The following is a 27,913-nucleotide window of genomic DNA, read 5'->3' on the forward strand; positions in this document are numbered from 1 at the left end:
TGGTTAAGACTCTGAGCTTCCAATGCAGGGGGCCCAGGTTCGATCCCTAGTCAGGGAACTAGATCCCACATGCATACTGCAGCTAAGAGTTTGCATGCCACAACTAAGGAGCCAGCGAGCTGCAATTAAGGAGCCCGCCTGCCTCAACTAAGACCCTGTGCAACCAAATTAATTAATTAATTAACAGTAATAAATAAATAAACTTATTCGGGAAACAGAGGAAATCTGGTGTTCCCTGAGCAAGGGCTGAGGCTACCCCATCCCACCCCTTCCTGGGGCCTCACACACGGGGAAGTGGGGGCTACAGACAGGATCTACTGAGAGGGTCAGGAGTATTAAAAATCCAGAGGTAAGACCTCTCTCGAGATCAGAGAGAGAATGAAACAGGGAGATAGGGAAAGAGAAAGACATAGCAACAGAGACCAAAAGACAAAGACACGGAGAATTAGGCAGAGAAAACAAGCAGAAATAGACAAGAGATAGACCAAGTGACAGAGGCACGGGAATGAAGAGGGAGGGACGGCGAGAGGATGTAATTTAGTAGCTCAAAGAACAAACTCTAGAGCCAAAGTTTGAGAAACATTAGGCAGACAGAGACAGAGGTTACAAAATAGGTGTTTTTTAATTGAACATTTTTATAAAAAGGAGCGGGAATATGAAGGGGACCATGGGCTAAGCCCGGGCCCGCGGCGTCTGTAGTAAGGGTACTCCTCCTCCCCGTCGGTCCCACCGACCGTCCTCTCCTCCGGGCCTGGCATCCCTGTGCGCATGCGCGAAAGCCGGAGGGAGGGTGTGTGCAGCAGGGACCCCGAGTGCGCAGGCGCGGAGTGGGCGGTCCAGGGACGCTGGGGCTCAGGCCCGGGGCCTGGCGGGCGTGCAGTGGTGCGGCTCGTGCGAGGGTGCGAATCCTGGGCGGCAGATGCAGCGGAACGAGCCATCCGTGTTGACGCAGCGCGCGTTGATGCAGAGCTGGGCGGCCGCCTCGGCCTCGTCACACTCGTTGATGTCTGGGGATGGGGGTGATACCAGGAGCGCTGTTCAGAGCTGGGGACCCAGGAGCCCACGTCCCTGGCCCCTGAGGCTCCTGGTGCAGAGGGGTGTGGATGCTGAGCCTCCTGTTGGAGTGGAATCCAGCCACTACCACCTGTTGGCTGTGTGAGCCTGGGCAGGTAACTTAACCTCTCTGTGCCTCAGCTTTGTGTTCTGTGAGATGAGCGTGGTAGCCCCTAGGACACTATGTTTTTGTTAGAAAGACAATACTAATGGTGACATCAACAACAATAAGTGCTTACTCTGTGCCAGACATTGTTTTAAGTATATTACATGGATTAACTTTATCCTCCCAATAACCCTGTGAGGTAGGTAATGTGCAAACTGAGGCCTAGCATGGGGAAGCCCCTTACCCCATGTCACACAAAAAGCCCACACTCTGCCCAGGGGGTTCGCAGGCCAGCTCACAAAGACCCTGAGTGCCCAGCCCCCTGCTATTTCTTGGCTGTGAGACTTTGAGGAACTCAGTTCTCTTCTCTGAGCTTTACACATAGGCCTCACTGTCATTGTAAATCGATGTTCACGACTCTGTGAAATGGGTTCTACGACTATACTCATTTTTCAGGTAAGAAGAACTGAGCAAGGGACAGTGACCTGTTCGGGATCACACAGCAAGCTGCTGGGACTGAGCCTGAGGTCTGTCCAACTCCCCCAGAGTCCCTGACTGTAAACACTCTGCTTTACTACTGTCTAAACTAGGCAGACATAATTCCTATTCGATGGGAAGACTGAAAGCTCTTCAAAGAGGTCAAGCAAACTGCCCAAGGTAGCCCTGGGAGTTCTTAGAAATCACGCCTGCAGGATCCTATCCTTCCATCCTGCTTCAAGCTCAGCCACAGTGCTGTGGTTAAGCTCCACTTTCCTCCCAGCCTGACCCGTCCTTCAGGCAAGCCCCATCCCTGAGCGAAAATTACTTTCTGCTCCCCACCGGGGCTGGCCGGTCTCCTTGACGTCCCTGATTACCCACCCCTAGTAAAGGCTTCCACCCTCTCTTGTACCCCACCTCCATGCTGGCCCCGGCCCACGCCTCACCGATGCAGGCCATGCGGGTCATGTCCAGGCGGTAGCCGTCGAAGCAGTCGCAGGTGAAGCCCTCGGGGACACGCACACATCGGCCGTGGGCGCAGCCGTCCAGGATGCCGCACTCCTCCGCCTCCAGCCCTTCGTAGGGCCCAGCCTGGGCGCCTGCGGAGAGTGCGGGGACTCCGGGGTTCGGGTGGGGCCGCGCCCCAGTTTCGGTGGGTCCCCTTCTAAAACTGCCCATCCCGCTCCAGGACACTGGGGGGCGCTGTGAGGCCAGGATGTTTACGTCGCTCTGCTCTCTCTAGCTTTCCTCTGTCCTCATCGCTTTCTAGGTAGGGCTACAGGGATGTTTCTGTTCCTCTTCATCCCTGCTCTCTGTCGCTCTCTCCGACAATATCTCCGTTTTCCCATCTCTCTGAGCCTGTCTCTCCCGCGGCTTCTCTTGGCTTCTGTCTCTGTCTCTCCTCCTCCCCCTCCTTTCCTCCCTTCCCCATCTCCATCTCTCTGCACACCTGGCTTCTCATCTTTCCCCATCACTCCGGCCGCAGTACTCACCAGCATAGCTTCCACCTTCAGGCGACTCCTCAGGCTCTGGGACGGAGCCACGGGTGTCGCGGGACCGATAGCGCCAGCGGGAGCCCGGGCCGGGTGGAGCAGGAGCCTCGGATTCACCGTAGGGGCCACCATCGTCCTCAAAGTCCGGCATGTCGAAGGGTGGCGTCCCGTAGGGGGCCTCCCGGCGCGCGAAGGGCCCAGGTGGCGGTGGGTAGGGGTCATAGGGTAGGACGGGTGGCAGGTACAACTCAGGCCCGTACGGAAGGCCCTGGTAAGGTGAACCTAGGTCTGGGCCATACTCGTAGGGGAGTCCAAAGCCACCTGGCCGCGGGGGTCCATATGCGGGGGGGCGCAGCACATTGCACAGGGCCTCAAAGTCATCTGCGAAGAGGAGCCAGGCCTAAGAATCAGCCCTGGCTTCCTCGGCACCCATCATTCACGTCCCCCCTCGGGGAGTAGAAGCCCGAAGGAGAAGGTGGGGAGGGCCGCGGGCTGAGGCATTAGAGGGGCTTCAAAGGAGGAGACTGGGATTGCAGGCTTGGGATCAGGGGTTCTGGAGCCAGGATTTCCAAGGCACTGGGAAAAGGAGTACTGAGGACTGCAGCTAGAAATCAGGGTCCAAGTTCTGGAATTTGGGGGCCCAGAAGATCTGGGGCTAGGAGCCTACAAAAATGGGATGGAGGTGTTTTAGGGACCAGGACTGGGAAGTACCAGGGGCCTGGTGGGTCAGGATGCATGGAAGGGGATCTGAACCAGGGGACCTGGAAGTCAGAGGAGCAAGGGCCTAGGACTGGCACTGGTTTCCCAAGGGCTGAGAACTGGGAGACTCAGGGCTTTTTAGAGCCAAGGCATGGAGATCTGTGGAGCTGTGTGTTGGCTTCTTAGGCACCTGGATGTGGGTATCCAAGCCACTGGGACTTGGAGGTTTGAGAGCTATGACCAGAGTCTGTGGGCCAGGATGGCAGGATCTGAGCAACTGGTATTGGAGGTCTAAAGGTCCAGGATTTGGGGGAGGGGTTTCATGGGCTGTCTTGGACTTCTAGAGACCAGGAGTTGAAGGTCTGAGAGATCAGACCTTAGGACCTTTTGGGACTGCATCTATGAGACCTGCTGAGTCAGGCCTTGGGGTTTCTGTGGTTGAGGCTTGGAGGTCTTTGGGTTATGACTTGGGGTCTAAGATTTAGGAATGCACTGGGACATAGGGGTCTGAGGGACCAAGTTTTGGGAGACCTTGGGGTCTAAGACTAGGAGTCTGAGGACCTGGATTTGGAGCCTGAGGGGCAGAGTCTCGGAGTGTGGCCCAGGCAGGTGGCAGTACCTGAGTCCTGTGCTGGGCAGAGGGCACAGTCCATGCCCCAGGCTTCGCCATAAAGGCAGCAGCACTCTGTGTAGGTGGCCTGGCGATCCAGCCGAGGGCGACTGCACACGAGGTCAGCCCCCACTTCCTGCCAGCACACTCCCAGATTGTCGTCTGAGGGTAGAGACAGCATGCATCAAGGTAGGAAGACACTCGAGTCCTCCCAAATGCTCAATCTCCTCCCTACTGGAGCAGCCCAGCCATCCTCCGCCTGTCACCAAATCCTTCTCAGCAGCTGTGATCTGACTCCCAGAAGTCCTCTGAGGTAGCTCCAGATGAGTACGGGGCTTGGTCTGGCACAAGGCTATCATATAGGAGGGTGATAGGGTCTGAGAGGAGGATTCTATCCAAGACTGGCTGCTGCAGGGCTCTGTGACCCCAGGGCAGTTGCTTTTCCTCTCTGAACATTGTTGAATAAAGTCTCAGGATGTGGGAGGACGTTGTAGGAAAAGGAATTGGGAGGAGAAGAGGCTTTGGGTCAGTGGGCAAAAAGAGAGAGAGGACTCAAAGAAATAAACACAAACACATCGAAAGAGTCAGAGACTCGAAGAAACACAGGAAAGCAAAGATGCAGAGAGAAACAGACCTAAAAGCAAAGACAGAGGCAGAGAGTGTCAGAAATTCACAGAAAGGCCTAAAGACAGAAACCCACAGAGGGGTGCAAAGAGACAGAGACCCACAGGGAAATAATAGAAAGCACACTTTTAGCACTTAGTAAGAACAGGTCCCATTCTGTTCTTAAAAATAAAATTCCTCAGAGCCACCCTATAAAGTAGGGGCTATTGCCAATCCATCCAGTGTGCAGAAAGGAAGTTGGGATCCAAGAGGCGATAAGGAACGTGCACGTGTACACAGGGCCAGTTAAGTGGCAGGGAGGCTCCTCTACGACCTTCGCCTTTAACCAGGCCCACTGGCCTCTTGTTCCGAGAGTCAAACACCGGGACCGGAAGCTAAATGGGGCGTGAAGGGGCGTGGCCCGGGTGCGGGGCGGGAGGCTGAGTGGGGGTAATGAGGGGCTGGACTGCGTGGGAGAGACCGGGGCGGGGCTAACCGGCGGGGCGGGGGGAGGGGTTACCGAGGCTCTGGCTCTCGTTGGAGACACAGCGGCGCCCCGAGCCGTCCAGCAGAAGTGGGGGCTCGCACGTGCAGTGATAAGAGCCTATGGTATTGACGCAGCGGCCGCCCTCACAGGCTGGCTCCTCGTCCGCGCACTCGTCGTTATCTAGGGAGGCATGGAGGAAGTGATCAAGAAGCAGCCCTCTCCCCTTTCCCACTTCCCCGATGCATTGACGGTGGGATAGATGGAGTCTAGACTCCAGGAAGGACTTCCTGCTGGTGGTGGCCACATTCCAGAGAGGAGCTGGAGTGGCCAAGGGTTGGGGAGAGTCCCAGGCGGGGGTGTGAGTGCCGGTGGAGGCGGGGTTCCTACCGATGCACTCCAGGCGCTGGGCATGATAGTAGTAGCCATTGCTGCAATAACATGAGTAGCCTGGGGCCGTGTTCACACACACGCCGCTCTTGCACACCTGGTCTCGGAAGAGCTGGCACTCGTCCACGTCTGCGGGAAGGATGGTCAGAGGCACACCCCCCCATCAAGAGAGACGGGGGGGATTGGGGGGAGGCAGGCCAGGTTGTGGGGTGGGCTGGATGGGGGGGGGTGTAGCTGCGGGGCGTGATCGGGGAAGAGAAAGACAGAGATGGCAAGAGAGACCCAGAGGGAGAGATACAGAAGATGCGGGTGGGAGGGGGAGAGACAGAGATAAAGAAAACAGAGACAGGGTGAGACAGAGCTGGGCCTTGGGGCTGAGGGTGGGCGGGCCTTACCTCTCCGGAGGCTCGGGTCTCCGCTGGGCGCCAGGTAGCCCCGGCCGTGGGGACACAATGACTGGTACTCAGCTGCACACAGAGACAAGGCTGAGCCCAGACACCCGTGCCCCAGCCCCTGCCTTGGGCCTGCCTGTGCCCACTTGCCTCAGCGCCCACCCTTCACTGCCCAAGGCTTCAGCCCCTGTGCCTGTTTGTATCCACCTCTCAGACTCGCGCCCACCTGGCTGGCAGCTCACTCTTGCCCGTGCAATACCAGCACCTCAGTCCCTTGTCCAAATGTGTCCCTTTGTCCCAGTCCCACATCCACTTATTGCTACCCAAACCCTCGGCCCTGTGTCCACCCAGCGGCCCATGCCCACCTGTCTCGGTGCTTGGGCACTGCTGGATGCGGCAGCCGCTGCCCCAGCCCTCACCCACAGTGCAGCAGCACTCCTGCCACGTCACGTTCCGAGCCAGGATGTTGTCACATGCATCCGGAGCTGCCGTGTCAAAGTAGCACTCCCGGCGCCCGCTGCCCACAGGGCCCTGCCTAGGTGGGCTGGGCCGGCGGGACGGGGGTGGTGGGAGCCTGGCTGGCAGACTGGGGCTGGCGGGTACGTGGGGCTGGGGGCCCGGGAACGTGCCTGAGGAGACAGTGTGGGCTGAGCCTCCAGCCCCTATGTTATGGATGGGGAAACTGAGGCCCCCACGTGGCAGAACCGACTCCACACCTCTCAGCCTCTGTCATCATCTCCCTCCCATTCTCACCTCCTCTAATTTCTGTACCTCTCGTCTCCCCATCTCACGCTCCCAAGCGTCCGGCCCGTCATCCAAGCTGCAGTTCAGGTAGAAGAGGGGATTTCCCTGGCCCCCTGGAGGCCTCCCTGGGACCTCACATCCAACGTGTCCCAATCTGGTCTCAGAATCTTCATACCCAAATCTAGACCTAGGCCTGGACACCTCTCCCTGACCCAGGCAGCCCCACAGCCTGTCCACTTTGGCCTCTGAGCCCCTCTCCCACCTGCCCTCTCCTCCCCTCCCATGGCCCTTGCCTTGGTCCAGCCCTGTCCTCTCTGCTCAGGTCCCAGCCCCGCTCCAATCCACCTTCACATGGCAGCCAGAGGAAGTTCCAAAATCTGATCATACCCCTCTCCCGCTCAAAACCTTTCCATGGTGCCAGAGTGCCCTCAAGAAAAGTTCAACCTCCTGACCACGGCAATAAGTCAGTGTGGTCTGGCGTCTGACTCCTTCTGCAGCCTCACTTCTCCCCACTCCTTCCCTTGCTCTGTAGAGCATGTCACCCTGGACTTCTTTCAGTCCCTCAAACATGTCAGGTCCTCTCTTGCCTTGCCAGGCCTTTGCCCTTGCTGTATCCTCTGCCCAGAATGCCCTCCCTCATCCACTTGGCTTAGCTTATTTCTACTCATCCTACTACTCTCAGTTCAGACGTCCCCTCCTACAGGAAGCCCTCCCTAACTCTCCTTCAAGGCCGGGGAGGCACCTCCTCTGGATTCCCACCACGCCCTAGCCTTTCCCATCATAGGCTTGTTTGCTCTGGCCTGTGCCTCGTCCATCCCAGTCCTGATTCCTCTGGCTTGTTACCATCAGGTTATATTGCTATCTGCCCCCACTGGATTGTGAGCCCCTTGAAGACAGGGTGGTCTCTCCTGGTCACTACTGTATCCTCAGGGCCCAGAAAAGGGCCTAAACTCAGTGAACATCTGTTGAATGAAGGAATCTGGTAAAGTCAGAACCAGGATCTACTTCTCCTGACACTGAGTCCCACACCCAGGTTAACTCATGTGTTCTGTTCTGAAGGTTTTTGTTGTTTAAAATAACAGCATCTAACTGATGGCAGCTGTCCACGTCAGGAATGGTTAGATCCCATTATTTTTCTGCGGGGCCGGCAGCCGTCAGTTAAGTAGACATTGATCTCAGTCTCACCAGCAGACGTCCGAGGGGGAACACAGCGCCCAGTCATGGGGTCAAACTCCTCAGGGCTGTTGGGGCAGACACAGAGGAAGGAGCCTTCCACATTCTCACACAGGGCAGCTCCACACACACCCTGTAGCGTTTCACATTCATTCACATCTGTGAACAGGAGACAACAGGGAAGAGGGAGTCAATGGTTGTAAACTTCTGGAATTCCATAAGTCTAAAACTCTGGGCTTTGAGTATGAGTATTTTAATGGCCCAGATCCCATCATCTGCTTATCTTTTGGTGACAAACCCTGAATTTCCCTTGGGAGCTCTCTGCTCCTCCAACCTATGTTTTGAGCAGGCCAAGCAGATTGCTGCATTTCTCTGATTCAGAGACAGGCAGTGACCAAGCTGGGCCAATCAAAGCCAGTCCTGGGCCTCATTCTGGAAATATGGAGAAAGTGCCTCCCTCTGTAGCCAGGGATGTCAAGCTAAGGATGTCAACCAGAGGTGCTAGGGCCACTTTTGTCATTGTGAAAAGAGAATCTGCCTGAAAATAAATGCATTAGAGGATAGCAGAGCTGGGAGACAGCTAGCCTTGTTACAATTCCTGGATCCACATATGCCTGAAGTTCAAATATTTCCCAGGACTTCAGTTTAATGCCCTTTAAACAAATGAAGCCTGTTGTGTTTGCATTTGTCAAAACTAAGTGAATGTATAATTAAGACTCATGCATTGCACTGTATGTAAATGGAACCTCAAATAAAAATATCTGTAAACACAAATTGAACTCTGGTTAATGACATGCATTATGCACAGGAGAATTTAGGGGGAAGTATATGGAAGCCTGCAATTTAATTTAAAAATTCTATCCAAAAAATTTTGTGGATTAATGGAAAGATGTGTGAGGAAACAAGCATAACCAAATGATAATGATAGAATATAGATCACGGGTATGCTGATGTTCATTCTACAGGCCTTTTAACTTTCTGTATGTTTAGAAAATTTCCTTGGGATTTCCCTGGCGGTCTGTGGGATTTCCACGGCGCTTTCACTGCCATGGCCCAGGTTCAATCCCTGGTCGGGAAATAAGATCCCACAAGCCGCAGGGCATGGCAAAAAAAAAAAAAAAAAAAAAAAAATTCCTCCTAAAATGTTGGGAAAAAAATAAAGGATGTTTATGTACACTTAAGATTAGTGCAGTTTTGGAACTTTCCCGGCAGTCCAGCAGTTAAGACTCTGCGCTTCCACAACAGGGGTTGCGGGTTTGGTTCCTGGTCGGGAACTAAGATGCCGCATGCCAGGCAGTGCGGCCAAAAAAAAAAAAAAAAAAACTAGTACACTTTTACTACTTTATGCATGCATTTTTTTTTTTTTTTTTTTTTTTTTTTTTTGCGGTACGCGGGCCTCTCCCTGTTGTGGCCTCTCCCATTGCGGAGCACAGGCTCCGGACGCGCAGGCTCAGCGGCCATGGCTCACGGGCCCAGCCGCTCGGCGGCATGTGGGATCCTCCCGGACCGGGGCACGAACCCATGTCCCCTGCATCGGCAGGCGGACCCTCAACCACTGCGCCACCAGGGAAGCCCTATGCATGCATTTTTAAAGCACGCCCCAAGTAAAATCTGGATAAATAGGGGTTCCTGAGTGACATGAAGATGATCTTATATTCCAAGGTCTAAATTTCATACCCCTAAAGTTTACATGCATTCAGATCTATGGAGAGAAGCAGGGCCTGACAACCTCTTCCCCACCCTCTGGCCCCACCCACCCCCCCGGAGCCCCGTACCCACGCAGTGACGCCCGTCCCGCGCCCCCTCGTAGCCCTGGTCACAGAGGCACTGGAAGGAGCCAGGCAGGTTCTGGCACATGGCATGGGCCCCGCAGAAGGACCGGTTCCGGCATTCGTCCACATCTGCAACCACCAGACAGTCAGGCCATTGCTGGACCTTCTATCCCCTCCACATCTCACCCATTGCCCCAGGGACACCCACCCTGGCATCCGCCCCCTGGCGTGGGCTGGTAGCCAGGGTCACAGGCCGGTGTGCAGCGGTAGGAGCCAGGGGTATTCTCACAGCGCTGGGCTCCACAAATCCCTGGGCCATATTCCTGGCACTCATCCACGTCTGCAAAAGAGTGGGAAGGGGATGGGGGAAGGAGAGGGGAGTCACAGGCCTGGATTCATAGGTTCCTGGTGCTGCTTCTAGTTCCCATGACTGAGAAGTCTCTGAATCTGGTATTCTAGCAGTCTGAGCTTCTAAAAATCAACAAGCATTGATACCTCTTAAAGCCTCCTTACCATTTCTCAAATAGCCTAAACATGGTCCCACCTCAGGGCCTTTGCACTTGCTGTTCCCTCTGTCAGGAACACTCTTCCCTCAGCTATCTGCATGGCTCCCTCCCTTGCTTCACTCAAGGGTCTAGGTCAAGCCCTCCTAGCACCCCCACCCCTACTGCCCTGTCATCTCTGTCCATTTATCCTGCTTTACTTTCCTTCTTAAACTTCTTATATCCACGTAGGTATTGGTAAGCCAACTGTCACCTCCCTAGAATGCAAACTCCACGTCGGCAGGGATTTGTGCCTGTCTGGCTCCTCATTGTATCCCCAGGGTGTAGGACAGTGCCTGATACACAGTAGGTGCCCCCAAATTGTTTGCTGAATGAATCAAGTTCATATTTACGTATTTATTGTCTGTCTCTCCCCCTTCTGTTTTACTCGCTGCCTGTTCTACTGCCAGTGGCGCACACAGTAGGTGCTTAATGAATTCTTGTGGAATTAGTGAATGAGGTCCCATGAAACTAGGTTTCCACGAATCGGGGGTCTGGCAACCCAAGAGCCCAAGGCAGTCCGCAGTCATTTCATCTGTTCCACAAAATGCTGACCCACACCCCATCCCCCCGCCCCCAAATCTGGAAGCGAGGCTTGGCCTGTTTCCTGACAGGAGTGTCTTCCCCTATCCTCCTGCCTCCCCTCTACAAAAAAATATAAAGACACGCTGGTGGCTTGTTTCCACCACGATTAGGAGAGAGTTAAGTACATTGGTTGGGAGCTCTTTCCCTCCCCTCCCCCGCCCGGCAAGTCCGTGAGGCCTGGAGCCGGCTTCTGCGACTCTTCGTGGGGGTGGGGCAGTGTTCTCACCGTCACAGGTGCCCTCAGGGCCTGCGTGGTAGCCAGGGTCGCAGTCGCGGACACAGCGGTAGGAGCCGGGGGAATTCTCACAACGCTGCGCCCCGCACAAGGCCGGGCCCCGCTCCCGACATTCGTCCACGTCTGAGGGGGGGAGGCAGGGCAGTCAGATGGGAGAGGCAGGGAGGGAGAGGAAAAAAGGTGGGGGAGTCAAGGAGGGGAGAGGAGAGTCAGAAGAGGGAGGCGAGAGTCGCAGGAAAGGGGAAGGGAGAAAGCAGCAGAGGAGAGGCAGAGGGGGAGACAAATGGGCGAGACCAGGAGGCAGAGGGGAGAGGGACCAGGCAGAGGCGAGGCCTCTCACCGAGGCAGGAGGCGAGGTCTGGGCCAGCGCGGTGTCCTGGAGGACAGACGCACTCGAAAGAGCCGTCGGTGTTGGTACAGATGCCGCTCTGGCAGAGGTCCTCCTCGCTACATTCGTCCACGTCTGCGGGACAGTGTCGGAAACCGCAGGCGGATCTCCTTCTTTGCTTAACATTCCAAGCCGCGCCCCTCCACCGCCCTTTCCCCGCCCCTCCAGCTCCAAGACCTTAACGCCTTCCCCACCTGCCTTAGGCTCCTCCCTTTCCTGCAAGCCCCACCTCTCCGACCGGTTTGGCTCCATCCTTTCCATTCACTGCCCAATTTATCCAGACTCCGCCCTTTCCCCTTTCGTCTCCCAACTCCGCCCCTCCCTTTCCCCACCCTTTCCCGATCCAGGCCCAGCCTGGGTACGGACCGAGGCAAGAGGCTCCGCGAGGTCCGGGCCGGTAACCGGGAGCACAAGTACAGGCAAAGGAGCCGTCGGTGTTGAGGCACTCGCCGTTGGGGAAGCAAAAGTCGCCCTCCAGGCACTCGTTCACGTCTAGGGTACCCAGAGATAGGGCTGCGGGGTTACCAGACCCGCTCCCGAGACCCAAGCCCCGCCCACAAAGGAGCAACCCTGTCCCCCAAGCCACACCCCGATGGCCGGTTTCTAAATTCCACCTGCAGTCCCTTAGTCCAGCTCCCACCTCCCCACCAGGCTTTACCCAGGAAGCCAAGTCCCACTCCCAGTCTGTCCAGCCATTTCCCCGCCCAGCCCACCTGCGCAGGGCCCGGGCCGAGCAGGTGGTGCTCGGTAGCCTGGCGCGCAGGTGCAGCGGAAGGAGCCTTCAGTGTTAGTGCAGTGGCCGTGGGGGCCGCAGGAGGCGCCCGAACGGCATTCGTCCACATCTGTGGGAATGGGGATTTCAGAAGGGGTTCTGTCTAGGAGCACACTGATGGATCCCCTTGGGGGAGAGGGGTCTGAAGAAGGTGATGGGAAGTGTCTTGGGTTGGATATGAGGTGAAGGCTCCATGGCAGAAGTGGGTAGGGGAGACTGGGGTTGGGGGTCCTTGAGTCTGGGTTTCTGAGAACTCCCTGTGCCAGGATCCTGGGGTCAGGTGAAGGGACTCTGGACTGGGACAGGGGTCAGACATTAATTAGGGTAAGGGGTCAGGTATTATAAGCCAGGATAATTAGATGGCATTCTGGTGAGTCAGGGGCCAGAGTCTCTAGTCAGGGGTCAGGGTCCAGGATCGTGAACAAAATCAGGCCCCCCAGGGAAGGTACTCTGAGAAGGAGCAGGGGCCGTGAAAGAGGCAGGATCAAGCATCACACAGAGTCACGGCTTGTAGTCAGGGCTGTGGTCAGTAGTTATGTTTAGGTCAAATGTCACAGTCAAGTTTAGGGGGTCACAGGTCACATACAGGGTCAGAGGACAGGCAGCATCAGGGGGGTCACAACTGCTATCAGGGTTGGGGTCAGGGGTTATCAGCAGGGTTCATGGTTAAGGTCAAACGTCACAGTCAAGTTGAGGGTTCATTGGTCACAGAGTCAGAAGTCACACTCAGGGCCAAGGGTCGTGGTTCCAAATCAGGAACTGCAGTCTGATCAGGGGTTCATAGTCTAGGTCAAGAATGGCAGTCAGGCTCTGGGGGTTGTGGTCCAGGTAAGGGGATTGAGATCCAGGTTAGAAGGTTGTAGGCCAGGTCAGGGGTCATGATCTGGGTCAGGAGGCATGATGCAGGTCCAAGGTCACACCCAGGGCCTGATCTCACCAGTACATCGGCCATGGTGCAGGTGGTGACCAGCAGGACAGGCCCTGCACTGGAAGGAGCCCGGTGAGTTCACACACTCCTGCCCAGGACATGCCAGGTGGTTCTGACACTCATCCACATCTGGGGAGCAGAGGAGAGGGTGGCTTTGGAGGAGCGGCCCAACGCCCCCCTCACCCATCCACACTCCTCCCTCCCTCCCCGGCCTCACCCTCGCACTCAGAGCCGGCAGCACTGGGTTGGAAGCCCGTGGGGCAGACGCACTGGAAGCTGCCTTCTGTGTTCTCACACCGGCCATAGGTGCAGGGCGGGGGGCTACGGGAACACTCATCCACATCTGGGGCAGAGGAGACCCGCGGGGCTGAGGAAGGCGCCTGGACCCATCGCTATCACCACCCACCCCAACGTTCTACTCTGGAGGAAGCGTCCTGGACTTTGTTCAGGCTGCTCCCTCCTCCCAGAAGGACAGACCCTTTCGTTTCCCCATTAATGGTCTCTCCAGCTGCCAGGGTGCGGCTAAGGCACCACCTCCTGCATGTTGCCTTCCCTGACTCACAGCTGTCCCTTCCTCAGGGATCCCACAAGCACAAGAGTATCATCCAAACAACAAGGAGGAATGGAGAGCACCCTCATATTTGGAGAAAGGGGAGAAGATGCGAGAGCCAGACCCTCCCCACCCCCTCGATACCCCCAGGCCTCTGTCCTCCTTCACTGAGCCTCATCACTCTGCCTCTGTCTCCCAAGCCCGTCTCCAGTCCCTACAGCAGATGCAGGTGAAGTGGCTTTGGACTCAGCACCCTCACCTTGGCAGGGGGCCCCCGGCCCACGGGAGTGGAAGCCAGCAGGGCAGGCACAGTGAAAGGAGCCTGCTGTGTTGTCACAACGGCCTGGCCCACAGGGTGGTGGCTCCTGGGCACACTCGTCCACATCCTCTTCACATGCTGAGCCCCGGAAGCCAGCCGGGCACACACAGCGGAAAGAGCCAGGCAGGTTCTCGCAGACCCCTCGGCCACACAGGCCTGGGCTCTGGATGCATTCGTCCACATCTGCTCAGAGCAAGGGACCCAGGTCATGCCTCCTTTATGCCCCTTCCGCGCCCCCCATGCTCTCTTCTACCTCCCTGACCTCCATCGCTCTGACCTCCCACCCTCCATCATTCTACCACCCTGTCCCCGTGATTCTGCTCTCCACCTTCCATCACTCCGCCACCTTATCCGTCATAATTCTTAACTCTATCCTCCATCCCTCTACTTCCTCAGTCCCTATTAAGCTGCTTGTCTGCTTCCTAGAACTCAGTGGGCCTCCTTAAACTCTGTCCTCCATAACTCTACCCCTTCCCCCATTAATGACCTCTCCATCCCCCATGACTCAGCCTCTCTGTTTTCCAGCACTTGGCCTCTCCATCCCCAACAGGCTGCACGTCTGGTTCTCAGAACCCGGCCTCTTTCTCCCATCAATCAGCCTCCCTCTGCCTCATCGCTCGGTATCTCCATCCCTCACCGCTGCCGCTCTACCCTTCCCCCTACATGCCCAATCCCTCACCCTGGCAGCTGGCTCCGTGGGGCGCAGCCTGGTACCCAGCGGGGCACACGCACAGGAAGCTGCCTGGCGTGTTCTCGCAGCGCCCACGGTCACAGGGTGGCGGCACGCGGTGGCACTCGTCCACGTCTGCGGGCACAAACCGCGTGGCTGGGACTGGGGCAGACACTCCGCCTCCTCGCCTCCCCGAGAAGGCCTGGGAAGGCGGGGAGGCGCGGACGGCAGGGGCGGAGTCAAGCTTCGGCCAGTGCCAGGCCGAGGCAGGATCCAGGGGCGGTAGAGGGGCTCGGAGGGGCTCGGTTTAAGGCTGAGGCGGAGCTTCAGCGGGGAGGACAGGACAAGAGTTGGGGACCCAGCTTGGGCAGAGGCAGAGAGGGGGACCGTGAGGGGGGCAATTTGGGGAGGGCAAGGGCGGGAAGAACAGCTTTGGGGACCGAACAAAGGGAAGGCAGGAGCGAGGGAAGGGGTGGTTTGGGGACGGGGCACTGGTGTGGCAGGGTGGAAATCAGGAGTCACGGTGAGTAGATAGGTTGCAGCAGTTGTGGGACAGGGGAGGGGCCTTGGACAGGCAGGAGCTAGTCTGGAATATTGAAGGGGCGGGGCCAAAGGAGGGGCGGAGCCGGGACCCAGTCAAGGAGAGGGGTTGGCCAGTAGTACGGCAGGGACCGGCCCCGACGGGAAGGGCCGGCTGGGCCGTAAAGAGGCAGTGGTGCGGCCGAAGTGAGAGCGGGAGCTGGTCTGGAGATGGGGCCAGGGGCCAGGGGCCAGGCCAAGGCAGTAGTTGGGCTGAAGAGACGTGGGGAAGAGTGCGAGGGCGGGAACTGCTCCAGAGGGAGAGCTGGAGCGAGACCCCAGCTGGGGTGGGGCTTGGATTTCTCACCCAGACACTCCATACCCCGCGGGCCAGCTCGGAAGCCCGGCCCGCACACGCAACGGAAGCTGCCTGGCGTGTTTTCGCAGCGCCCGGGAGCACAGGGCGTGGGAATGCGGCGACATTCGTCCACGTCTGAGGGTACGGAGGGGGGTCTGGTCAGGAGGTGACAGGGTAGAGCCGCCCGCCCCGCCTCCGTCCTCCCCCTCGGCCTGGCTCACCAATGCAGCGCATGCCCTGCGGGCTGAGCCGGAAACCGGAGTCGCACGCGCAGGTGTAGCCACTGGGCCGGGGAATGCAGCGTCCCGGGCCGCAGACCTGGGGATTACGTTGACACTCGCCTGCAGAGGGACCTGCGGGGGTCCAGTGAGCCAGGGTTCCCCCATCTATGATTCTGTCCCTTTCATCCCAGTACAATTCCCTCAGATCCTCTACCTAAAACATCCTCCTGGATGTCCCCCCTCAAGCCCAGTCTTCCCCCTCTGATGTCGCTCTCCTTTATCATGGGACATTCTCATCAGATCTTCTGCCTGAATCCTCCCATAATGCCACTCCAAAGTCTTCATTTTTTAATTTTTTTTTTTTGCGTTACGCGGGCCTCTCACTGCTGTGGCCTCTCCCGTTGCGGAGCACAGGCTCCGGACGGCCCAGCGGCCATGGCTCACGGGCCCAGCCGCTCCGCGGCATGTGGGATCCTCCCAGCCCGGGGCACGAACCAGCGTCCCCTGCATCGGCAGGCGGACTCTCAACCACAGCGCCACCAGGGAAGCCCCCATTTTTTAATATTTTGCTCCCCAGTCTTCTGCCTGAGATATGTTCTTAGTGTCCTCCGTGAAAAATAATTATTTGTCTCACGTTAACTGAGCACTTACTATGTGCCAGATACTTCAGAGGCAGCTTGCTGAATCCTCACAATGATCCGCATTTTATAGATGAAGAAACTGAGCCTCGGGGAGGTTAAATTGACCTTCCCAATTGACAGAGAATTTGCACCCAGGCTTGCCTGACTACAGCTCCTGATGTAACCACCACCCCACCCTTCAAACCTTTATCTTTTCCCACCCATTCCTTAACTCCTCTGGCTGTCACATCCTTATTTGTTCTATTGCAGAATCGTCACTTTGGAGCCCCCCCCCCCCTCCAACCGGAACTCCTGCCTGTAACACCCCCATCAATGCCGCTGATTCCCTCCACCGCACCTGATTCAGGGATCTCCGGACCAGTCCAGGCAGGGATGCTGGGCAGGGGAAGCTCAGGGCCCGGACGGGGCTCTGGCCGGGGTTCTAGCCGTGGCTCAGGCCGGGGTTCTGGGCGATGAGTGGGCAGAAAGCCTGGTAAAGAAGGGCTATCAACAGTGGAGACCTGGGTTTGGGTGTCCCCACTCATCTCCCCTTGGAGACAACACTCCCTCCCCCAGAAACCAGCTCACCTGTGCGTGGCCGAGAGGTGGAGGATGGGGCACGGGGCTGGCTGAGGGACACTCGGGGTGGTTCCTGGCCCAGAGGTCTGGTGTTGTAGCGGAGGTCAGAGGCTGAGTAATGGTAGCCAGGGCCAGCTGGGCAGATCTCCCGAAAACCCTCTGGACACAGGAAAGGGAAGAAGATGGTCAGAGAGAGGGCAAGAGAGTAGGGGGGAATGAGAAGGACGGGGGGTGAAGGAGAGAGAAAATGGGTGGGAAGCTAGGGTCTGGCCTTGACCGTGGGTAGGGCTTAGCCTGGGAGTGTGTTAGGGGTTTGGGTTGGATGCTGAAATGGGGTCTAAGAGTGACTGGGGGGACCTGGGGTCTGGGAGCATCTGGGGGGAGTGTAGTCTAAGGGAATTAGACCCAGGGATGTTCTGGCTTGAGGGTAGTGTGGACATGGGACCAGCTTCAGGCCCCAGTGGCCAAAGAATGGGACATCTCAGAGGCTAAAGTTGGGACCAAGGATGTTTTTCCCTCTTTGGGATGATGGCAGGAACCGGAGTTGAGGGCAGGGTCTGGTTTGGTGTCTACAGGGATGGGGTTGAAGGCCAGGAAACAGTCAGGTCCATTGTGGGGTCTCGTTTTATGAAGAAGCAAGATTGCCCGGGAAGTGTCTCCGGGAGGGGTGTGTCTGGGGCGAGGCCCAAGACGGAACCTAGGTGGTTGAAGGCAGTGTCTCAGAAGATGCGGAGGTGGCCAGAGCCTGGGGACAAGGTTGGGGAGGCAGCCTATCTCAAGGGCTAGGGGAGGTCGAGGCTGGGGGTGACGCTCCAGCAGACACAGCCTAACTTCAAGGTCATGTGCAAGCCAGGGTGGAGTCCGGTCTGAAGATAGGCTGTCTCAGATGCCAGGTGCGTGGCCAAGGCTAGGGCCCAACCCCTTTGGAGGTGCTGGGGGTGGAGCCTAGAATGGGGGCTGTTTGTGTCAAGTCTAGAGAAAGGCGGGCAGGAGGCGCTCACCTGAGCCAAAGGGTGGGCAGAGCTGGCAACCCCGGCCCCAGGCTTTGCCTACGCGGCTGCAGCAGCAGATCTGTTTGGTGATGTTGCGTAGAATGGGCAGCGAGCAGCCGCCGTCGCGGAGCACGCGGAAGCAGGGCCCCTTGGCCTCTGAGATCACGTGTTGGGCTGAGGGTGCGGGAGGAAATTCTTCAGGGCGGGGTTGGGAGTGTAGTGGGACTAGGGGATCTGGGAGGTAGGGGAATGGTCCCAGGGAGGGTTCGGTGGGTGTGAGGGGCATTTGGGAAAGCTCTGAGAGAGTCTGAGGAAGAGCTGAGGGGTCTGGGAGGTCTGAAAATGGTTTGGGGCTTGAGGAGAGTCTGAGGGGTGAGTGAGAGAATCTGGGAAGGATCTCAGGATCTGAAGAAGGTCTGGTGGTCGAGAGAGAGAGGAGGAAATTTGGGGGCTTGAGAGGAGCTGATGAAAGTCTGGGGATCCTGCTCCAAAAGGTTTGAGGGGTTCTTAGAGGAGCTGAAGAAGGTTCAGGGAGTCTGAGGATGAATGAGAGTCTGAGATGAGACGTTCTGAGGGGGATCTAAGAGTGAGTGGGGAACCTGGGGTCTGGGAGCATCTGGGGGGAGTGTGATCTAAGGGAATTAGACCCAGGGATGTTCTGGCATGAGGGTAGGGTGGACATGGGACCAGCTTCAGGCCCCAGTGACTCACAGATGCAGCTGCTGCGGGACGAGTCAAGTAGAAAGCCGTCGGGACACACGCAGGTGTATCCGCCATGCGTGTTCGCACACTCCCCGTGCTGGCAGCGCCCTCCAGTCTCGCACTCATCCACATCTGCGAGGGAGAAGGTGGTTCCAGTGGCGTCAGGGGCAAGCTCCCTGCCAGCCCCGTCCCAAGCTCCTCCCACGCCTGCCCCAGCTCACCTTCGCAGGACCCATTAACCCTTTCAAAGCCAGTTGGACACGGTCCATCTGGGACGCCCACTTGGTCGGAGTTACCTGTAGAGAGAGGAGAGGGTTGGGCCGGGGCGCGCGGAGCGAGATGGAGTGGGCGGGGACGAAAATGGGGTGGGAGGAACTAAAAGGTGTTGAGTGTGGTTTGAGTGCAAGGTCAGCCTTAGGCTGGCGATCTGCATGAGTAGGCCTATGGCACAAAGGCCGAGTGAGAACAGGGTAGCCAAAGTCAGAAAGTGGGGTGGGTGGTCCCCGACGGTATGGATAGGTCTAGACTGGAAATAATCCCCACAACGGGTAGGCGTGGCTAGAATTTGTGTAAGCGTATATCTACGGGCAGAGTACAAGAAGCAGCGGGGTTCTCACTCCTTCCCAGCTCCGAGCACCTCGGGGACATCCTGGGGCTTACCCAGGAGCTCCGAGCACGACTGACAGTCGTGAACGCCCCAGGCCAAGCCGGCCCCTCTGCAGCAGACCTCCTGCGTCCGGAGCCCGGGCAGCGGGGACGCACACTGTGGGGAAGTGTAGGGTGAGCGCGCCCCCGCGCGGTAGCACGCTCCGGGCCCCTCCCCACCGGCCTCCTCTCACTTCGCCTCCGCGCAGCTCCCGAAAGCAGTAACCGAAGCCCGAGGCGTCCGAGTAGCCGTCCTCGCGCGGCGCGCTCTGTGCCAGCACCGTGTAGGGAGCTGCCGCCTCCGCCCGAGCCGCCGCCTCCGCCCGCGCCACTGCCTCGGCGTCCGCCTCCTCCCAAGGGCCGGACACACGCTCCACCTGGTGCACCACCACCGACGCCTCCTGCGGGTGCTCCACGTGGACGCTCACCATAGACGCCACGCCTGGAGAGAGGCACGCGGGGGCAAAGTGGGAGTAGGAATGGGGGAAAGGGCGCGCTGGAGAAGGGTTCTTAAGAGAAGGTAGGAAAGATGGGAGTCAGAGGAACGGCAAGGTGGTGGACAGAGGGGGCGGAGGGGACTCCGGCCGCACTTTCCTCACCATGCTCATCGTCACGGTGGTTGGCCAGTGGCATGGTGTACACAGAGCGGGTGAAGCCTGGCATGGCCGGGGCCGGGGGTCGGGCGCCCGATGAGTGCAACTGGCAGAACTTGCCAGCGAAGTCCGGGGGACAGAGGCAGCGGTCAGGCTTCACGCACACACCTCCGTTGTGACAGATCAAGGGACACAGGACTAGGGGGAGAGCGAGGACACTCAGGGCCGGCAACCCTCCTTGCAGCCCCCCTGGGACGAGCGCACTCAAATGATCTCAGTCCTTAACGTTGTAACTATACCCTCAAAGGTATCACACAGTTCGAAGTCGTTCCGCCATGACCTGTCTTGGGCCATCTCCCCCCTAACCCTGGCCACTTGCATTGGCTGGGTCCAGTCGTACAGACCTTGATGGTATAGCTCCGCCCACTGGGTCCACTCGCCATGCCCTCCAGCTCCTTCTTCACTTTCATTTCACCCCGCCCTCCCTCTCGAGTCCCACTTTCTGGCCGAGTCCACGGCGTACCCGCCCTTAGGCTCAGCTCCGCCCACTCTAGCTCTTGCCTTCGCATTTAGCGCCGCCCATCTTTTACTGTTCAGCCCCTCAGACCCAGCGCTGTGCGGTTTTCCCCCCTCCCCTTCTACGCACCCTGCCCACATCACCTTCTTCTACCTGAGGGATTGTAAACCCCGCCCATCAAGGCGTCTAACCTGCTGCCTTTAGCCCCACCCACCTTCCTTTCCTCAAGTTAATTTGCCCTGGCTCACTCGCTCACGCTCCTCTCACCCCACCTCCCCTAGCCAGCCCCCGCCCCCCGCACTTTGTCTCCTCCCACCACCCCTTGGCTCCGGCTCTCCAGTTCTAGCTCTGACTTCCCGCCTCCAGTAGCCCCGGGGCGGGGCCAGCGGGAACACGCCTGCTCTCCCCTAGGCGCGCCCTCGCTGGGCCTCAGGCCACCTCTGGGCGGGGCACTACCAGCTGTGCGGCGGGGTAAACAAAGAGGGGTGCGGCGGGGGCAGGGCGGCGGCTCTCCATTCCGAACCCTTGGGGAGCCCCGGGCCCGCTGAGCCAAAGAAGGCCGGACGTATCCTGAGAGGGCACCCCCTCCCTTTCTCCCCTGGGGCTGCCGAGAACAGCTGGAGACAGCTGTGCGGAGGGCAGGAAGGAGGCAGGCGGCCGGGGCCGTCCAGGAAGGCGTGTCTGGGATTCTGAGCCACACACTGCAGAGAGGAAAGCATAGAGGGAGCCCCCTCAATTTATAAGGGTAAAGAGACTGCACTCCTGGGAGGAGATCAGTTAGAAGGCAGCACTCTGGGGTTCAAAGACCACTGGAGGTTTCTGGAACAGAAAGGGAGCCGAGGAAACGGAGGCACCCTTCAACAGAAGGAATCTCTTAAGTCCTTTTGGGGAGAGTTACCTAAAAACAGGACTCTGGTGTCTTCTAGGGAATGACCAATTTGAGGGTGCTGAGAACAAGGTTTAGACGGAGAAGTGGGATTCTTGGGAGTCCCCAGCCCAAGAGAGCCTCAATTGTCTGGGAAAACTGTAAGATACTGTGGGATTCCCCCCCCTCTCCTCTCAGCTAAGGGATTAGGTACCCAAGTCTTTCTGATTAATGGCTGCTTGGGGGGAACACAGTATCTGTAGTCCTCTTGGGAGGATCACTGATCAAGATCAACTCTAGGTTTCTCTGAAGATAGATGGATCAGAAGTTCCTGGGAAGGGAGTCAGCTGGAAGGGAAGGACTTGGATAGACAGGAATTGGGGATCACTTGGAAATAGAAGAAAATAGCAGCCTTTTGTGGGGAGAGAATTCGACTAGGGAGCAGTTATCACTGTATAGGGTCTGTAATCCGGGGTTTCCCCTGGATGTGGGGCAGAATAGCTGAGGGACAAAACTAGAGTTCTCCGGTGAGGGGCACAGTCTGGGGAGATTACATCAGAAGAATGTGAGGGAATTTCACTGGAGGGGCTGGTCTCCGGAGTCTGTTGATAGCGGTGCAGAAGCGCTTAGGGCATGAGGGCAGAGACTCTGGGCTCCCCTAGTTAGAGGAGTCAGGCCAGGACTCCAGGGTGCTCTAATAGGGGTCCTTAATGAAGTGGCAGCCCTAGGAGAGGCTTAACTAGGAATCAAGATTCCAAAATAGGAAGGGTCTCTGTTGGGGGGGTTGCGGGTGGTAATCCAGCTAAGTCTGGGGGCATTTCCTAACCTCCAAAGACACTTATCTGTCTTCTCTCGTCCTGAATATAGGCCCCCCCGCCCAGCACCCTGAGGGCCTCCACACCAGGGCGGGCTTCTAGATGGGCACAGGCAACTCCAGGTCCCACACCCTCGGAGGGATGAGGGGCTGAGGACATCGAGGTCCTCCCGAGGTCAGCCCTCTTCACAGACCCCTCCTTGTGCCCCCAGGGGCTTGGCACCCGCCTGAGCAAGGCTCCTGGCACAGGCCCGTTGAGGCTGGGCCGGGAGGGAGTGAGGGAAGGAGGGAGGAAGGGGAGGAGAGAGGGAGTGGCAGCGGGCGGGGGCTCAGGCGGGAGATGAGCTCACGCCGGCCAGGCCTGGGTTGGCTGGGGGCCAGGCTGGGCGAGTTCTCCGGCGCCAGGGGCCCCCACTCCCCACTCCAGAGGGCCTCCGGGGCTGGGGGCAGGTAGGCCCAGACCCTGAGAGCCCACCCACCACCATACCCTGGGGCCAACAGGTGGCCCACCCCCACCCCCCACCACCAGGGGCTCTCCATCTCTAGGGGAGCCTGGTGCACGCACTCCTCCGGTCCCCTCTGCCCCCAGGGGGCGCCTTTTCCCCTAGGCCTCCTGCCTGGATTGCTCTTCCACGTGCGACCCTTGCAACTCAGGGTCCTGCAGAGAGCCTCCTTCTACGAGCTCTTTCCCTCTCAGCTCTCAGGATCAACTTTCCACACCATAATTGCCCTCCTCACAGGCACTCCCATCCTAGACTTTCCTAATCCGTCCCACCCAAAGAAGCAGAAAGTGGAAAACCCCCCATGGCCCTGGATTTCTCTCTTGGATTCTGGGGACCCCCTTACTCACAGTCACAGAATTCGGACCCCTTTCGCCCAAGACCCCAAGCCCCTCAATTCTGGTATTCCCCACTTTGACTGAAAGGCACAAAAGTCAGCCCCCAATCCCCTCATATGGGACATCACAGGTCCCTGAGAACCCTCATTGCTTGCGAAATCAAGACCCTCAGGACCCAACCCCAAAAGCTAGGAATTTGAGGCTCTCTTCCTTAAATAAGCCAGGGATTCCCCAGCACTACTGCGTAAGGAATCTGGGCTCCCGCGCCCTAGGGACTCTCTCCCCCATCCCCGGGAATCCTCCTCCACCCGGGGAAGCCCTCCCTCGGGACCACCACCCCGCACTCACAGGCGCGGAAGCCGGGGCCCCCCGGGGCCGCCCCGCCGGGCGCGCCGCTGTCCACGCTGGTGGCGTTGCGGGGCGCGCAGGTCGGGGTGCAGCGGGGGCCGGTGGGCCCATGGACGCAGCTCAGGCCGCACACGGCCGGGGTGAAGCGCACTCGGAGGCGCTCTAGGGGCCGACCCAGCCCGGGCTGCGGCCGGAGCAGCGCGAGCAGCACCAATAGCGACACCCAGAGCAGCCGCGCGCCGCCCGCCATGGCTGCAGCGCCGCGCTCCGCCGCGCCGCCGCCCCAGCCCGCCCGAGGGGCCCGGCCGCGCCCGCCCGCCCGCGGGGGAGGGCGGCCGCGCCCCCGCTCAGGCCCCCCCTCCCCACCACTCCCTCCCCGGCGGCCGCGCGGGGGCGCGTGGGGCCGGGCGCGCAGCCAGAGGCGCGCAGGCTGGGCGCTAGACTCGCAGGGGGGAGGGGGGCGCCCCCTCTGCCCCCGCCTCGCACCAACAAGTGAATGGGGCCCGCAGGGGAGCGGCGAGGAAGGGAACAGGTGGGGGCGGGCCCGTTCCCCCCCCAGACCGGGCTGAATCCATAAAGAGGAAAGAGTAGTGGGGGCCGCATTTGGGGAGGAGGCTAAAGGCTGTCTCTGCCTTAGTCACAGAGAAAGGAGCTTCATCTGGGTAGGCGGCTGTCATGGCACATCTGGGCAGCCAGGTGGCACATCTGGGGGAGAGGAGAAGGGTCGGTGCACCTGGGCACATGGAGGAATTGGGGGTTTGGATGGTGGACAGAACGCTGGAGGGGCACCTTTGAGGACGCAGTCACATCTAACCAGGACCCTCACACCTGGTAGAAGTCAGAATGGATTAGGGGAAACGGTGGATTGAGACTGTGGGCGGGGGTCTTCACATCTGGCCGGAGGCCCACATCTGGAAGACTTTAGGGAGGAGGGGACACATCTGGGCTGAAGGCCACAGCAGGAGGGGGACTTTTGAGGGTGGTTGAGACTTGGGGGTGTGCTAGCCCCGGGCCGAGAGCCGGAGCGGGAGGAAGGCAGGAGGACGGTCGGGAAAGTAGTGGGAGGCCTTTGGCCCCTAGCCGCACCGCAGTTTTGGGCATTCGGTAACCAGGCAGGCGCCAACCCGCACAATCGCTTTTGTTGTCTGGGCTAGTTTGGCCGCTTTCTCTGCCGGGACAGCGCCCCCCTCTTCGCCCCGGCAGTGGGGAGCCCGGACGCTTGGCTTCCCGGCCCCACCCCCGCGGGTCAGCGCCTCTGGCCAGCGTCTGGTCCTGTCCTGGACTCACCTCTCGTTGCCGGACGCCGGGGTCCCTAGAGGGGGCTGCGTCCTGGGGAGGGGTGCTGAGCTACAACGGGGGGCGGCTAGGCGGCGGCTGGACCGTGGGAACCAGACGGCTTTATCTGGCCCGGAACCCCCCGCCCCCCAGCGGAGGAAGGGCGGATGTTCTTACCCCGGGACTGGCCGGCAGGGGCGCGCTGTGGGGGCCTCCTTCTCAGCAATGCCCGGGCCCCCGGTCCGCGGGGCCGCCGTCGCCTCAGAAGAGCTCGGGCTTCCTGCAGCCTGGGTGGGAGGGGGCAAAGAAGGAGCTGTCACCGCGGTTCGGCTGACCACCCCCCACTCCCCGCGACTGGAAGAGACCTCCCATACCAGGAGGTCTCCCAGTGGAGGCTCTGCGACCCCCCTCATCTCTTTATGGGGACCAGGCCTTGAGCGTTCGTTGGAGGCTTGGAAGAAACAAAGTCAGTGGGAGAAACAGAGATGAGGAAGGGAGAGAGAGAAGAGAGAGAGGCAGAGACAGGTAACTATGAGAGAAAGAGACAGACGGAAAGAACAAATAGAGAGAGAGGAACGTGAAGACAGAGACAGAGAGATAGAAACTGAAAGACCCAGAGACAGCGATTGGCGAGAAAAGGAGAAAAAGAAACAGAGACACAAGCTGATAGAAAGAGAGAGCAAGGGAGAGGAGACCCAGGGAGCAGAGAGAAAGATGTGCCAGAAATGGTGGCAGAGTTCGGAGCATCTAGTAGGGGAGGGTTGCACACTCACGTCAGTGGCTGCCAGTTAAGGGACACCTGTTTCTTCCTCACGCTGGGGCTGGGGCTTGACAGCTCTGGGGGCACCGGAGTCAGGCACCACTGAGGGCCTGCACACTTTTCGGGCCGGCAGCTCTGGACCCTGCAGGAGGCTTCAGAGACAGCCAGGGACTAAGTGGAAAAGGAGGCGACTCTGCAGCTGGGATGAGGGGTGAGGAAGGGAGCCCCCAGCTCCTCTGCTCCTACCACCTTTCCCCTCCTGCCTATACCTCGCCTACAAGAACCCACCTCTGAAGCAGCGTCTCCTCCTGGGCGATCGGCCTGGGCAGCAGCGACAAGCAGCAACACTATAGAGGGATGGAAGTCACTCAGGTCCCTAGCGCTGTAGAACTCCCCAAAGGAAGGCAGTGAGGGATAGGGGAGGGAAAGCCAAGATAAGGTTTGAGCGTGCTCGAGATTGATGTGTGACCAATCTGAGGCACTGTGCTCGATGCCTCAGTTTCCCCATCTGTACAATAGGAGGCAAACTGGTTTAGGCTCTCCAGGGATTAAAGGTCACAGCAACCTCACATTTATTTTTCTTCTCAAGTGTTTGAGGTAAGGTATTATTGGAAAAGACATTTAAAAGTCTTTTTTAAATGATTTTTTTTAAAAAAAGACTTAAAGAGGATTTCTAAGCGCACTTCCAAGCCCGATCTGGGAATCTAGAACCCCGCCCTCCCCGCACTTCCCTGTCCTGGACTCAGCCGTCATCCCGCGGTTGGCCGGCAGATGGCGCCACTCCACAGGCCTCAACAGCTGGGGAGGGAGGTCCTCCTTTGACTACGGGTCCAGCAGGGTGCTGAGGTGGAGGGGGATACAGGAGCCACAGCCCAGTACTGGGAATCCCGAGGCCTGAGTTCTAGCCCCTTCCTGCCCTTCCACGTTGTGTGTCCTGGAGCCAGAGTCTCCTGGTCTATGGGTCTCAGTTTCCCGCCTGACCAGGAGGAAGGAGTCGTTCTTGGAGGAATCTCCGCGCCGGGAGGGTCTCAGATTCTGGCTGGCGGAGCCCTCAGCTTGGGCGCAAGTGCGTCGCAACCAAAGGGCCCCCCAGACAAATCCATTATCCCCAGGCTACGGGGGACGAGGGACGAGGCCGCGCGCGCCGGCCGGGAGAGAGGGGCAGCGGGGGGATGCTGCGAAGGGGAAGTCGGGCGTATGGACTCTTTTTAGATGGGTGGGGCCCAGTAGGGGACGAGGCCGCCCGGGTGGGAGCCTTCCGGACCCCCGATCCTGCAGTCATCCCTCCCGCCTTTTCTCCGGGTTAACCCCTTCCCAGCCCCGCCCCCTGCGCGGCTCGGGTTACTAAACGCATTCGCAGAGATGGAGGCGGGAGCTGAGCCCGGGGCCTTTGTAACGGAGCGCTGGGCCGCAGGGCGGGGGTGGGGGTGGGGGTGGGGGGTGGGGGGGTACTGGGCAGACTGTTTCCTTCGATCTCGTCACCGTAGACAGGAAGAGTGGCTATAACCCCCTAAATCTATAGGAAATTCTGGATTTCTTGCCGCGAAATCACTGGTCTCTCATTCAAGCCTGGAATCCGCTAATTCTAGGAAACTAAAGCACCCCCCCAACCCTCATGAAATCTGAGGGCCCCCCCATCTCCGCACAAATTTCCACAAGCCCCTCCACCATCAACCCCAAACTCCATGTCTTCCTCACTCATTAGGAAAAGGTCTCTTACTTAGTTCAGGCCTCCCCGCCCCCCAGAAAACCAGGACATGTCAACTCCCCCTTAAAGTGCCCTGATAACCTCCCATACTCTTCCTCCTTAAGCACCCAGTTAGTTTTGGGGACCCCATCCTAGCTCGGTCCCACCTATCAATCAGCTTAGGAGAACTCAAAGCCCCATCCCCATATAAACTGGGACCCTTCTCCAAATAAACTCTAGAATTCCCTGGAGCCATATCCGTCTCTACCACACGGGAGGGGAATCCCTCCCCTCAAAATCTCAGTACACCTCGGATTCTAACTCCTACAAAATAGAAGGCCCTAATAAATTCAAGAGCTCTATCTAGTTCTTCATCCTTATCACGAAGCAGTGGGTTCATATTCCCCTAAATCCGAAAGTCCTGGTCTTCCTAGACCTCCAGACTTATTGTGTAGAGGCGGCACAAGGACGAGGGGGCCGTAGCGGGGCTTACCCGGCCGGGCGGCCCGGGATCGCCGCAAGCTCGACGGCCTGGCTGGGGCTGGGGCCGGTGGCGGGGGCGGCGGCGGCGGCGGCGGCGGCTGCAAGGAGAGGCAGCAGCAGCACCAGCAGGAGGGGGCGGCGGCCGCTGGGGCCAGGCAGCCGCATCGTGTCCGGCGTGGAGTCGCGCTCCAGGCGACCAGTCTGTCCAGCGGGTCAGTCTTGGCGCGGCCCCGCCTCCCGCCCCCGCCCGAGGCAGACTCATTTTCTCCACAGTCCCAGCCTCAGGCTGAGAACTTCCCTCCAATCAGAGCCCGGTTCCGCCAGGGGGCGCTGCCCGCGCGACCAATCAGGAGGCGAGAGGGGAGGGGTTAAATAGACAGGTGCCTGGCATGGGGCTCGGGGACCAGGAATTTTCAGTGCTGTCGGGGGTACTGGATCAGTGAACCCCGTCATAAAGGAGAGGCCTCAAGTGTGGAGTTGCTGGGACTCTTCCCAGTCAATGCGCAGGCGGTGGGCAGATTCCCCTAAACTAGATTCCCACTGGAAAATCTCATCCCTCGGTTCACAGTCCTGGGAGAAGTCCATCAGAATTTGCTCCTCGACTGGCGTAAAT

The 27,913-nt window shown here is 58.8% G+C and overlaps 1 protein-coding gene across 4 annotated transcripts; it reads right to left on the reverse strand.

Moving 5' to 3' along the window:
* Nucleotides 1-603: 603 nt before the first annotated feature.
* LTBP4 (latent transforming growth factor beta binding protein 4) lies at nucleotides 604-27,514 on the reverse strand. 4 transcript variants are annotated; one of them, XM_059045540.2, is made up of 33 exons: nucleotides 27,311-27,514; nucleotides 25,419-25,477; nucleotides 25,144-25,282; nucleotides 24,548-24,657; nucleotides 19,720-19,911; nucleotides 19,315-19,562; nucleotides 19,136-19,238; nucleotides 18,697-18,771; nucleotides 18,485-18,607; nucleotides 17,783-17,947; nucleotides 16,791-16,940; nucleotides 16,561-16,692; nucleotides 15,583-15,714; nucleotides 15,371-15,496; nucleotides 14,494-14,619; nucleotides 13,755-13,997; nucleotides 13,163-13,288; nucleotides 12,955-13,074; nucleotides 11,959-12,087; nucleotides 11,612-11,737; nucleotides 11,198-11,320; nucleotides 10,849-10,980; nucleotides 9,704-9,835; nucleotides 9,499-9,624; nucleotides 7,736-7,882; nucleotides 6,172-6,435; nucleotides 5,810-5,881; nucleotides 5,415-5,543; nucleotides 5,061-5,207; nucleotides 3,947-4,099; nucleotides 2,629-3,009; nucleotides 2,083-2,235; nucleotides 604-1,007 (listed from the first exon to the last, which is right to left on the reverse strand). In XM_059045540.2, the coding sequence occupies exons 1-33, from the start codon at nucleotides 27,463-27,465 to the stop codon at nucleotides 853-855; spliced, it is 4,893 nt and encodes a 1,630-aa protein (XP_058901523.1). In that variant the 5' UTR covers nucleotides 27,466-27,514; the 3' UTR covers nucleotides 604-852. The 4 variants fall into 4 exon arrangements, with proteins under 4 accessions (XP_058901523.1, XP_066874705.1, XP_058901524.1 ...); XM_067018604.1 differs by lacking the exon at nucleotides 9,499-9,624 and having other exon boundaries at nucleotides 27,311-27,501; XM_059045541.2 differs by lacking the exons at nucleotides 24,548-24,657; nucleotides 25,144-25,282; nucleotides 25,419-25,477; nucleotides 27,311-27,514 and adding an exon at nucleotides 23,096-23,379.
* Between the last annotated feature and the right edge of the window lie 399 nt (nucleotides 27,515-27,913).

The sequence above is a fragment of the Kogia breviceps genome, chromosome 18 (assembly GCF_026419965.1).
Source record: "Kogia breviceps isolate mKogBre1 chromosome 18, mKogBre1 haplotype 1, whole genome shotgun sequence".
Classification (NCBI taxonomy): Eukaryota; Metazoa; Chordata; class Mammalia; order Artiodactyla; family Physeteridae; genus Kogia; species Kogia breviceps.